Below are 11,562 nucleotides of genomic sequence, written 5' to 3' on the forward strand. Positions count from 1 at the left end.
ATACGTTACCGACTAAGTTCACGTAGTTTAAATTATATGATGCCATAATGATTATACAGTTCTGATTGGTGAGCTTAAGTGACAGATGTTTGCTAGAAGGATAGAATAGTGTGGTAATTCTTGATAATTGTAGAGAATCAGTGCAGTACATATTTCCTATAATTCTGTTTGACGGATATTAACATACCTAGTGACTTCATTGAAGCTACCAATTTTTTTTGCAAATTAACTTATCAGTTGTAGGTGGTAGTATGGTTCCAGTCAGCAGTTGTACTCTATTGGAAAATCTATTCAAAATAACGGAATACAGACCACCGCCAACTTTCAATATTCAGGAGTGAATATTACTTTGTAAAAATTTTCTACACACGAACTTGAAGGTTTTCATCTCTACCTTTTTCGTTTTTTTCAGTGAAGATCTTCCAACGTTGGCGGTTAGAACGCTGTATTGGAAAGCATGGCTCATTTCATTGATATGGACATCACAAAACATAGATACATTGGTTAAGGAGGTGTACTACAAGTATCCAAATTTAAAACTTATCATACAAATTGTTTTGACATGGTAAGTTATTTTAAAAAGTGTGTGTTAAATAATATGATAATTTTGCATAATGTCATTGGACTGCGTTGATGAAATTTCGGAATTGGAGGATTCATTCTGGAAGATTATGAGAGATGTTCAAGTGTCACGCAGGGTGAAGTTATACATTTATAATTAAATATCAGCGAATTCAGGGATTATTCATTTCCACCGATGGCAACTATGGGTGATCGAATATATGCAGACAAACTAGTTGAAGATGATGAAAAGGCTGCTTATGAGGAAAAAATGACAATCAAAACTTTGGAAGCTCGACTGGCCGGAATGGAAGTGAGTGATTCAGATTCAAAGCTTCTGAACAAACTATGCAGCCTGGATATAAAGTCAGTCGATTTTCCTTCTTCATTTTAATTTTCTATTTCTAATTTGTGATCAGCTGATTTTCCTAGCGGTGACCATACTCTTGTGAGTTACTGAACTGTGGTGATAGTTACAAGAATGTCAATCTTATAGTCATGGATGATAAAGGTTATTTTCTTTAGTACGTCAAACATGTACTCATGGATGACTGCTCATTCGTGTTGTACCAAATTTAATTTTTGAATTTTAGTGGCGTCTGCCGACGGCTTCCGGATAACATCATGCGTGATTTGGAAAAACTCAATGAAGATTTAGATTTGTCACGACTTTTGAGCGAATGTAGGGATCCTGATTTGCTAGCAGATATTGTCAGATCTCAGGTTTGTTGCTAATTTTTGATAAGTCTGTATTTCTGTTGCGTGAAAAATGACGACATCATTCTTTAACACATCGTATCTCCTTTTTAGTTCCAACTGATGCAATTTTTTCAGGGTAGCTCGAAAGCTTTACCATCTATAATAAATTTGGTGGAATCAAACTCAAACGCTATAGCTCATTTACCTCTCGAATGTATTTGTGAGCTGTTTCTGCACTATATAGCTTCCTCTTCGTCATGTTATAGTAGTATGACACCAAACATGGAAAGGTTGGATGCGGTTAGTGGCTTTGAATTGTCACTTAATGATTGGTGTTTTGAGCCTTGTAATAAAATCACAGGGATCCCCTGTGTGCTACTTTGTTGTTAGCATTAAATAAAAGAAGCATATCAAACTAGGAATATGATATTATTTGCATCCTTTTGTTTGTTGTAGAAGGGTACCAGCTTAAGTCTAATTCACGTGACAGGAAATGGAAAAGACGTAGGTAGATTCTCGAGATTTAAAGGATCATATGTCCTTTTAACATATGATCTGAACACATCCTAAAATTAGTGGTACAGCTCAAAAATCACAATTTTTTTAACATTCATTGTAGAAGATATATTTTGCAATTAATGCTCAATTTAGATGCGTCAGCGTTTACATAATGCCATAACGAGTCCTACTGCTACCAGAGCTTCAGTATTGGAAACACTGGAATATCTGGCAGTACATCTTGCTGCTCACTCGGCGTCCGAACGTTGTGCTGCCGCTCATTCACTGGCATTACTTCTTGATGTAAGCTCTTCATTTTTGTGTTGAGGTGATGGTAATTGTTTTTACAAAGATGTTTGAAATTTTGCTGCTTTAGAATATGTAGTAAATGAAATAAATAAGAATCATACATCCATTTGCAGCATGAGACAAATACACAAGTATTGCCAATAACAGCAAATGCAGCACCAGCCGGAAATCTTCATAAAGTCGCATATTTTAATGAATTAAAGGTTTCATATCTTCTTCTTCGTAGATCTCTGTATAATTACAATTCAATGGATTAGTTTTTTGATTCTTTCGTTATAAGTGGAATCATTTTTTCTCATTGAAGCTATCTTATTCGTTGATTTTGTTTTTCTGTTCTTTTTAGCATCGAATTTGTGCTCTTTTATCACAAGCCTGCTCAGTGGAAACCGACTTAAATCGTTTATCGGATTACTTGACATTTCTTTTCGAATATGCAGACTCGAAAAATTTACATTTGGTGAGTATTCTGTTGATTATATTGTATTCGACTTTCATCGTTTGAAAAGCTGACCATTTAACTAGTGTTGCCTTATACTGTTATTTAGGTGATCTTATTTAAAGATTGGTTAGGATAATATCCCAGAAACCGCCAATTACTTCGTGATACATACGAGCACGAAACTTGAAATGCCGATGAAGAAATATGCTTTGTTGCCAGACTGGCCCGAAAATGTTCTATCATTACATTGTTACGCTTATAATTATTCTAGGGGGAATGATTTTCAGGTCGCACATTACATTTCAAATATGGTTGAGCGGCTAAAAGATGGCACAGAAGCAGATATCATTCGAATAAATGCCATAAGCTTCTATGAAAGATATTTCAAGGAAGTTGAGCAAAATGAAGCTGAATGGACAGAAGAATTAGAAGCACTTTTACCAGCAAATGTTAAAAAAGTGACAGTTTGCATTGAGAAACCAGATATGGTATCATTACTTTCACTTTATCTTGACGTTCCTTATTCTTGGTACTTTTTCGTAGGTGATTTCGAGAGTTAAGATTAGAAGTTGTTGAGTTAAGTAAATCATAATCTGCGTTTACTTATTTTTGTTTGGTCCGTAAATCTCTAACAGTATTGCAGTAATATTTGTGAGTCATATTTGCTTGGTTCCTAAATCTCTAACGTAATATTTTTCAGTGCTAATTAACTTATATTGGCTTCTAAATATCGGTTAAATCATTCAAATAACTTCACTCAAATAACTTCGAGTATCAGTTAATAATGTAAATAATTATTTAAATAGTGGTAGTAACCAGAAAATCTTCAAACATTCATGATAATTTCCTTAGGTTATCTTCGTGATTCATCATTAATTCACTGATATTGTTCTAGAAGATATGCTCATTAACGATGATTTCAACAGCTGTTAGTGGGATGCTGCAATTATTGTGCAGTCAGTGGAAGAAGAAGGATAAGTTAGCTACACGAGTTCTCATGGATCTTTGGTTTCCAGCATCAGGAAGACGACCAAAGGTACAGAATCATGGCGTATATCTTCAGTAAATTTTAGTGTTTAATGTTTGTAAGTTGTTCCGTAGTTGATACCTCATTTTTTAAAGGTTCTCAATGCGGATGGTGTTGAACTTTTACCCACTTGGTTGAAACTTAAAATGCTTCGCACTGAAGATGATCGAATCATTCGCGTTAGTCTTATTTATTAATTTGTTTTTTGGTTCATTACTAGGACTGCTTAAGTTTGTACAGACTACTGATGCACTTGGCAGAATCTTCCGGATTTTCATACTGTATTTATTCACTTATGTACAAGTAACGAGTTATATAAACTATCTGAAATTAGATTTCCAACTTTTAGAATTTGAATCCTCATATTTTTGAATTGATGTAGTGACTATCCCCTAATCAGTTGCTGTATAAGGAAGAATTATGATATATGATGCCGAGTCTTATCTGACTTTTGTTTACGTCGCATTATATATTTTGCAAAAATTACAAATTTCTTTGCTGATGCTTTTGCAATGTTTTGCAACAGTGTTTTGAAAAGTATTTTGAAAACCTTTTTGTGATTGCAACAAAGAGAAAATTTGTTAATTAACTCGTTGCCAAACAGAAAGTATTGTCGTATAAAATCAAGTAAGAAAGTCTAATGGGAGGAATTATAGGTCCTAAGAGGAAGGATTTGCTAAATCCACCAGCATTTTGGAATGGAATTTAATAAATTCATCCTTTCAGATTCAATTTGCTGGGTTCAGTTTAATTTAATAAGTTATCAAGTTCAATTTTCTGCTTCAATATAGTGTTCTTTTTTTAGGTTGCAATGGATGATATGCAAGTTAGAGATGCTTTGAAATTTGTTCAGTCATTTGCACTGACATCATACAGTTGCACAAAGCTGCTAGCAATTCTAGATGCTGATGAAACACCGTTGGAAGGTGACTTGCTAGAAGAAGCTCAAAGAGCATCAATGTTTGTCCGAAGTTATAAATTGCGAAACGCCAAAGGTGGTGAAAAGGTAGAATTTCTTACGCTTCATCGCTTGTATAGTATATTAAAGTTTTGCTCTGTAATTTAATTAAGATAAATTAATTTTTTCTAGTTAATTTCGAATAAGTTTCATATTAATAGTTTATTTATTTCGAGATATAACAAAAATAATCTCATGAAGGTAGAGTTTTGACTTTTTTTTACAGTATAGGAAGGTAAAATGAAATATTCATATAGTCATCTTGTTTACAACACATTATCTTAGCAAATTTCAAGAAGTGTATTTTAGGATAGCATAATCAAAATCGAAATTTAGACGTTGAAAGCAAGCTTTAGCTGGAATATCTTACACTTCTGTCTGCAGGTGGAATTGGAACCACAAATATATGTTCTTCTTTCTTTCCAGTTAATTAAATTCATTGAGAAATTAAAGCTCAAATTTCAATTTTCATCAGCCATTATAGTTTCTTAAACGTGTAGCTGAAGCAAAAAATCTACAAGAATGTGTAAAAAAGGAAGTTGATGAAAGTGATATCGGTATAGAATTGAATTCAACGGCAACAGTATTCGATACGGATGATGTTGATGTGAAACGATTAACATTTGATCATATGAATGTCAAGGAAGTAATCAGTTGTATTGAACAGGTAGAAATTCCAGATTTAATCTTGTTCTAAGTTCTATCTTCAAGTTTCAAATATATCTGGGCATGTGATTAAAAATTTTTACAAATTACGTCGAATTAATAAAACTTAAAAAATTGTAAAAAACTATGGTCATCAACTTTTTATTAAATCGCATTTGTCAGCAGTTTTTGAATGCACTTTGACTGTTGTTTAATAGAAGTGATATTACAAAAGATGTATGCTATCTTTGCTTTTTGTTTTGCTAAGATATGTACATTTGGACATAGCAGCAAGTCTTTTTTACTTTTATAAGTAGTTGATATGATGAAGATGATATAAAGAGAATAAATAAGCCATACTTTGATTAAGTTAAAGAATCCATCATTTTGTAGGCAATCCAAGAAGGCAGCGAACCGGAAAAATGGTCGTCGGTAATTTTTGAACTGTCAAACAACTTGGAATGTTCTCGAGCTGTTATTTCTTTGTTGAAAGCTAAGCCGACTATATTATCCGTTGCAGCAGTTGCGGTACCGTTACTGATCTCGCTAGTTATTTCGAGGAATAAAGTAAATTTTTGGTAGTTTTAACCAATCTTAAAAAATCGGTCGTGTTTTCTACATGCATTTAATAGACTGGTCGGGGATCGCTTCTAATTTAATAGTTAAGGCGCTTCAATTTGATTGCAGTTTTCCCTCGATTCTGTTTTATGCTTAATCTAGTCGCTTCGATGATTACAATTCCGTAATTTTTCGAGAAAAAATGAATCTGTTACCTAGTCCTTGACCTGGAGGTGTGTTTTACTTTTTATTGAACAAGAAAGTAATAACTTTCTTGTGCAATTACTTGAAGCGTGATTAAACATAAGATAAAATTGGTATCAAGATACGAATATTTTAGGATGCTTCATTAATCAGCGATTTTGATTCCTTGTTCAACAGTGTGATCAACAAATCTGATCTTCATATTCCAGAATCTGTACGCAGGATTTTGTATAGTCGTGGTGGAGGTTAGTTTTACTGTTATTTTTTGTTCAATTACTTGGAGCTTAATTTTCATTAAATTACCTCTTTCTCTTTATCACCACATCATGCTCATTGTTACTAAATCTAAATATTATTTTTCCGTAAAGAATTTTTTGACTTGAAAATGTAAATTTATAGAATATGCGATCGAAACGGAAAGTCCATGCTCGCCAAATTACGATACATATGATCCGGAAAGTATCCTCATGCGTCTAGCAAATTCTGTTGGCATGGTTAGTTGATGTTCATCCGTAAAATATTTTATTGAGAAATTCCAGGTATTAGGTATATTTGAGACTAATTCTTTGGTTGCACATATTTTGTGCTTCTTTTACCGGTTGTTTAACTATTTACTCTAAAAGCCTCCATGGTTATTTTGTGTGTTCATGCATAATCTATAGCGCTATATATCATCATGGAAGCTGCTTCTCACAGGATGATATGCAAAGCCGTTTGATGGAAAGATTTCTGGACACATGTCCGGAAATATTACCTCATAAAGATGATGGTGATCTTGGTAGTAAATCTCATACCATACTGGAAATATTATTTTCATCCAAAGCACCAACCTTACAATATATCATTTCGTTGCTGCCGACAGCGTGTTCTTCAGCCACTTTGAGTAAAATAATTGAGTATCTGCTTGAATCATATCGATCTCAGTAAGTTCTTTGAAGTTAAAATTTGCTAAATTGTAATTCCACTTTGAGATTTTCATCTGTTCATCCTTCTACCACTGTTCCTTTTTGGAACGTGAAAATACGGTAATATCCAGCAAAATATATTGCTTGCAAAAGGGATCAAATAAATGTCTGAATAGTTATTCGTCTCTTATGTCTCTTGTGAAAATGACTGATGGGTGAGCCTTACTGAGTTTTTATAAAAGCATTGTAAACATTGTAAGTATAGCCATTTCGTTGCAGATTTACAGGCATATCAGTTATACGAACTGTTATCAGTGCTTTCCATGCTTCTAAAACATATGTACTTTCGACTGAGCAATGCAGTGTTTTCATCCAATATGTTTTGGCTGAAATGGAATGTCATCCAAATGATGTTATAACGTTGTTAATGAAATTTCTGGAAAATAATGCAAATATTCGGCGTATGTTATTTGTTATTATCCTCTTTGTTTCACATCCGTTATTTAATTATTCTATTGCTTTCATATCTAACATTTGATTAGATTCGTGTATCTTGTTTGATTTGAGACTGCCTCTGACTAAATCTAAATACTTCTGGGATAATGAAGAATAGGATGGTTTTTTATTATTTCAAAATCCCCAAGATTTTTTTTCCAGGCGACTTAACACAAGGTATGATAGCTGAAGTTTCCCGTGTTTTATCTTCGCCAGACAATATTCAACGGAAACGTTTTGCACAGCAGATAGCTGATGCTTTTGTGAAACGTTTTCCAGGTTACATTTGATTTATTGCTATTCAATTTTAAATAGCGTCAAAGCCTGCTCCTTTTATTTTCTTGAATGCTGCCAAGACCTCTAGATTTTTTACTTTTTTTTTCTTTGTATTGTTTTATGGAAGAGTCGAATTTTTTTCTATTGAATTTGTTTTTAAAAATAATTCTCGCTACTCGTAATTGGCTATCCTATATGTTAAAGGAACGATTCGACACTAACATTGTGTTTAACAATGATTTCTATTATATTCATGCAATATTCGGTGTAAAATCTTATCGGGAAAAAGGCGAACTAGAGTTACTGGAATTGTTATTAATCACTAATATAATTTTGTTGCACTTTTCAAATATATTTAAGATGCTCGACTAAAAAACGATGCAATAGTGATCGACTCATATCGTTCCGTTTGCATCCAAGATCGGACAGTCCACAATGCTATTGTGGAATTATTTTCTGCCGCAGCTACGCCTGCATGTTCAATTGATCATAAGATCAGTACATTGGCTCAAATTACGCGCAGTCAACCATGTGTCGTATTGAGGTTAGACGTTGATTAATTCAAATATTTTTTGATGAGGGAGTTAATCATATTGTTTTCTTAATGATTTCAATTCTTTAACAGAGAAGCTCTAGCTCTAGTTTGTTCGTACGGTAGAAAGCGAAAAGAATATCAGTTAATATAGCATATGAATCTCATTCTTTAATGTCGGCCAATTTTCACTTCCTATGCAAATGTTGCAGTTTTTTTGCTGTAAAGTTTACTTCCCAGCATTTGTCATATTTCACAATTCCCTTGCTTTTCCGAAACAAACAAGCTGATAAGTAATAGATTTTTCTGTATAATGCAAATTTTTCGTATGAGTAATCTCTATGGAGTAGAAAGTCCGCTGTTTATGCTATCGAAAAACAGAATGGTATTACAGAATAATGTTAGAATAATATCATTTCAGGCATTTACCATTGCTGTCCGCCTGCTTAGCATCAGTTGCACAACTCCCAGCCCGACAACTACGAACAAACAGTTACCAGTCCTTATTACTGTATATTCCAAAATTATTGTTAGATTTGGCTCCTCAGTCTTTCGAAGAAGCTGATCGCTTGCAATCCATTTTGCAGACATTTTTCACTCTTTTTGAAGTCTGTTTTTGTTCTTTGCTACTATCATTGTTACCGTCGCTTAAAGTAAGCGAAAGAACAGAAAGTGTTTTTCATGTGTTTTATCCATCCATCCAGTTGATAGCGTTTTTAATCCATATTAAGCTATTAAGCCATTGGAAAGTAGTGCAAATATGACGTTATGAATCAATTTTCTGAACAGTGTCTATGATTATGATGCTATTGGATTTTCATAGCATTAGGTACTGGCAGGTAAACCACATGATGCAAGCGATGAACAAAACTGAAACAAGCATTTCAGAATGAACGAATTTGTTTGATTACAAATGAATTCGAAATTGAATTAAATAAGCATTTGAGCTTAAATCAAGTTATTTGTATATTTAATCACAAATTAAGGATTTTGTTTGCCTTCGCAAAACACTTTGTTGATTAATAAGCATTGCAGAATGTTGGATGTGGACGAACATGGGTACCGTTGGCTCAAGTGCTACAAAATGTTTGTGTCGCGTATTTGGAACTTAATGCAAAGTCAGCAAAATCGTATTTCCTAACGCAAATCGAAGCAGTCAAGCAGCTTTGTTTATGTTTGAAGTCGCCTTCCTCGAAAGTATTGATCGACACGATAATGTGTTTGAGCAGAGTCGAGGAATAATGTTTTAGGGTTTTAACTAAATTTGAAAAATTTAAGCTTGGAGCATGAAAAAATGAAAAAAATTAAGCGTGAAAAATTGTTGTTCTAAATTGCAATGAACATAATGTGATTATTTAGTCAAATATGAACAATTATTTATGATGGTGTAGATTATTTTGCAGTGTATAAAGTTTTGCAGTGCGTAAAGGCTAAAGGATGAAGTGATAAATAGCTACCAGATGAAATGATAAAATAAATCTCCAAACTTGAATGTCCGAGATTTATTTTATTATTTTATTTAGTCTTGTTATCGTTTGCTGATTCTGATTTTCCCTATTTTGAAATTGGAAAGGGATACCATCAACAATCTTATCAATAGATTAAACGATTAGCATTATACATTTCCCCTGGTCAGCTCCTTTGCTATGTCTTGCGTGAAGCTTACCATTATTGGAAAATTTTATTTAATGTTCAAGCAGGCTTTGGTAAAATCAAAAAGAAACCTTTGATGTAATAGAAGTGTCGAGAATAGGATGAAAATACATAAGATTAACGCAAAACTCTCCAAAGTTTTTTCAAATTTTCCAAATCATCCTTACCGCATGCTTTGAACCTCCTATAATACGTTGTCCACTTGAAATAGATGGACATTGTCGATAATGAGTTTATGTTTATCTTCAGCGTTCTGAACTAATTTATTTATAAATTTATCCTGTCTTATGTCATTTGATCAGTATAAGAAGAGGATATAATGAACTCTTTTTGGTAACGATTTAGGATAATGAATTAGATGTTTATGGATTTCAGGAGTTAGCCTTTTCCCCTTTTCATTCCTTTCTATTTCGAAAATTTACCGGTTGTCAAGTTTTCAATTGTATTTTAAGGATGAATAATTGAGACAATAAATGTGTCATATTCGAAATTGTTTTCATCCGCAAAAGCTAGAATGGTCATCTCGATCGTAATCCATGCTGGTTTACCACGGTTACGCATATCTTTCCATCTTTAATTGGTACTTCAATTTCTATAAGTATTTGGATTATTGATTTAGGTGATACCAGATTTGCAAAGATAGATCACTAGTATTTGAGTTTATTTGAATTCAAAATTTTGCGTCAGAAAAATTGATCCATAATATGGTATAGCAGATGCTTGGACATGGACGGTTTTGCTGTATGTGAGGTTTGCTAAATTGAGAGTTATTCTAGTCTTCATAATTAAATCATTTTGAATTGCGATTACTCGAAATTCAGGAGAGCTGAAATAGGGAGGATGTTGTAAAACTTTAAGTCGTGTAATATGTTGTTTTCTCAACTAAGTATAGTAATAATCTTTGTTAAAAAAAACTTGAAGAGAATGTGAAGGCAAAATCAATTTGAACATTAATTATGAAGCAAGGGAATAACTATATTCTGTTTATGGGATTTCTGATTATTGAGAAATATGTTTATGTTGACTGGGATTTCTGATCATTGAGAAATATGTTTATGTTGACTTATGTTCACCGGTGGTACTACCATTTGCTCCCCCTCCTCCAATTTTTTGGTATAATACTAAGGTACTAACCTAACCAGCTATCTCTCCAATTCCAGATCTGCCATATTCATGTGCCTATATTAGGTAATCAGGATTAATCTTATCATTCTTTCTTCATAGATTTCAATTAGTAATACAAGGAGGAACCCCTTCCTGAATATGTACATGGATTGTTTGTACTCATATTTTGGTAACTTCTTTTCTGTTCCATCAAATCGAATTTTGGCTGTTCTGTTTTATAAGCTTCTTAATTCATATCTAAGTGAAATAACAGCATAGCAGTTGGTTTACAAAAAGTACTTATCATTAAAAAAAGAAATTTTCTTTTTGTTTTTTATATGACGGTGACACTTGCGAATCATATCTTGATCAGTAAACGCAATTTAAACTTCATTATTAATGATCATGAAATAGTTAGCATTCACTATTGACATAACAATCATTCTATAACACAGTTACATTTGATTACTTTTAAAAGCTATGAAAATCAATATTTATCATAATTGTTTGTAATGTAAAAGACAATGATAATATATTCTTTTCAATTAAAAAAGAAAATGTAACTTTTAGCCTTCTCGAATTTATGAGCGCCTCATTACTGTCCAGATTGGAAACGGCGGAAATATCATGTGACCGCGTTGTGCTACTCGATGAGCTTCGTGCCACAACAGCTGAATCTCCGGACCGTATAGCTCCATT

General features: G+C 33.1%; 1 protein-coding gene across 1 annotated transcript in view; it reads left to right on the top strand.

Moving 5' to 3' along the window:
- LOAG_18113 (hypothetical protein) overlaps positions 1-9,437 on the top strand; it is a 15,861-nt gene extending 6,424 nt beyond the window's left edge. Inside the window, exons 13-34 of the mRNA XM_020450781.1 lie at positions 244-337; positions 413-565; positions 739-927; positions 1,155-1,284; positions 1,396-1,560; positions 1,912-2,061; positions 2,181-2,270; positions 2,411-2,524; positions 2,794-2,994; positions 3,402-3,542; positions 3,629-3,712; positions 4,339-4,539; positions 4,976-5,158; positions 5,530-5,703; positions 6,035-6,143; positions 6,298-6,392; positions 6,595-6,821; positions 7,083-7,264; positions 7,461-7,577; positions 7,935-8,118; positions 8,528-8,714; positions 9,142-9,437. Of these exons, the coding sequence (XP_020305497.1) occupies positions 244-337; positions 413-565; positions 739-927; positions 1,155-1,284; positions 1,396-1,560; positions 1,912-2,061; positions 2,181-2,270; positions 2,411-2,524; positions 2,794-2,994; positions 3,402-3,542; positions 3,629-3,712; positions 4,339-4,539; positions 4,976-5,158; positions 5,530-5,703; positions 6,035-6,143; positions 6,298-6,392; positions 6,595-6,821; positions 7,083-7,264; positions 7,461-7,577; positions 7,935-8,118; positions 8,528-8,714; positions 9,142-9,348 (3,377 nt within the window). The 3' untranslated portion in view covers positions 9,349-9,437. The remainder of the gene's footprint in view (positions 1-243; positions 338-412; positions 566-738; positions 928-1,154; positions 1,285-1,395; positions 1,561-1,911; positions 2,062-2,180; positions 2,271-2,410; positions 2,525-2,793; positions 2,995-3,401; positions 3,543-3,628; positions 3,713-4,338; positions 4,540-4,975; positions 5,159-5,529; positions 5,704-6,034; positions 6,144-6,297; positions 6,393-6,594; positions 6,822-7,082; positions 7,265-7,460; positions 7,578-7,934; positions 8,119-8,527; positions 8,715-9,141) is intronic.
- Positions 9,438-11,562: the final 2,125 nt, after the last annotated feature.

The sequence above is a fragment of the Loa loa genome (assembly GCF_000183805.2).
Source record: "Loa loa unplaced genomic scaffold supercont3.198, whole genome shotgun sequence".
NCBI classification, from domain to species: Eukaryota; Metazoa; Nematoda; class Chromadorea; order Rhabditida; family Onchocercidae; genus Loa; species Loa loa.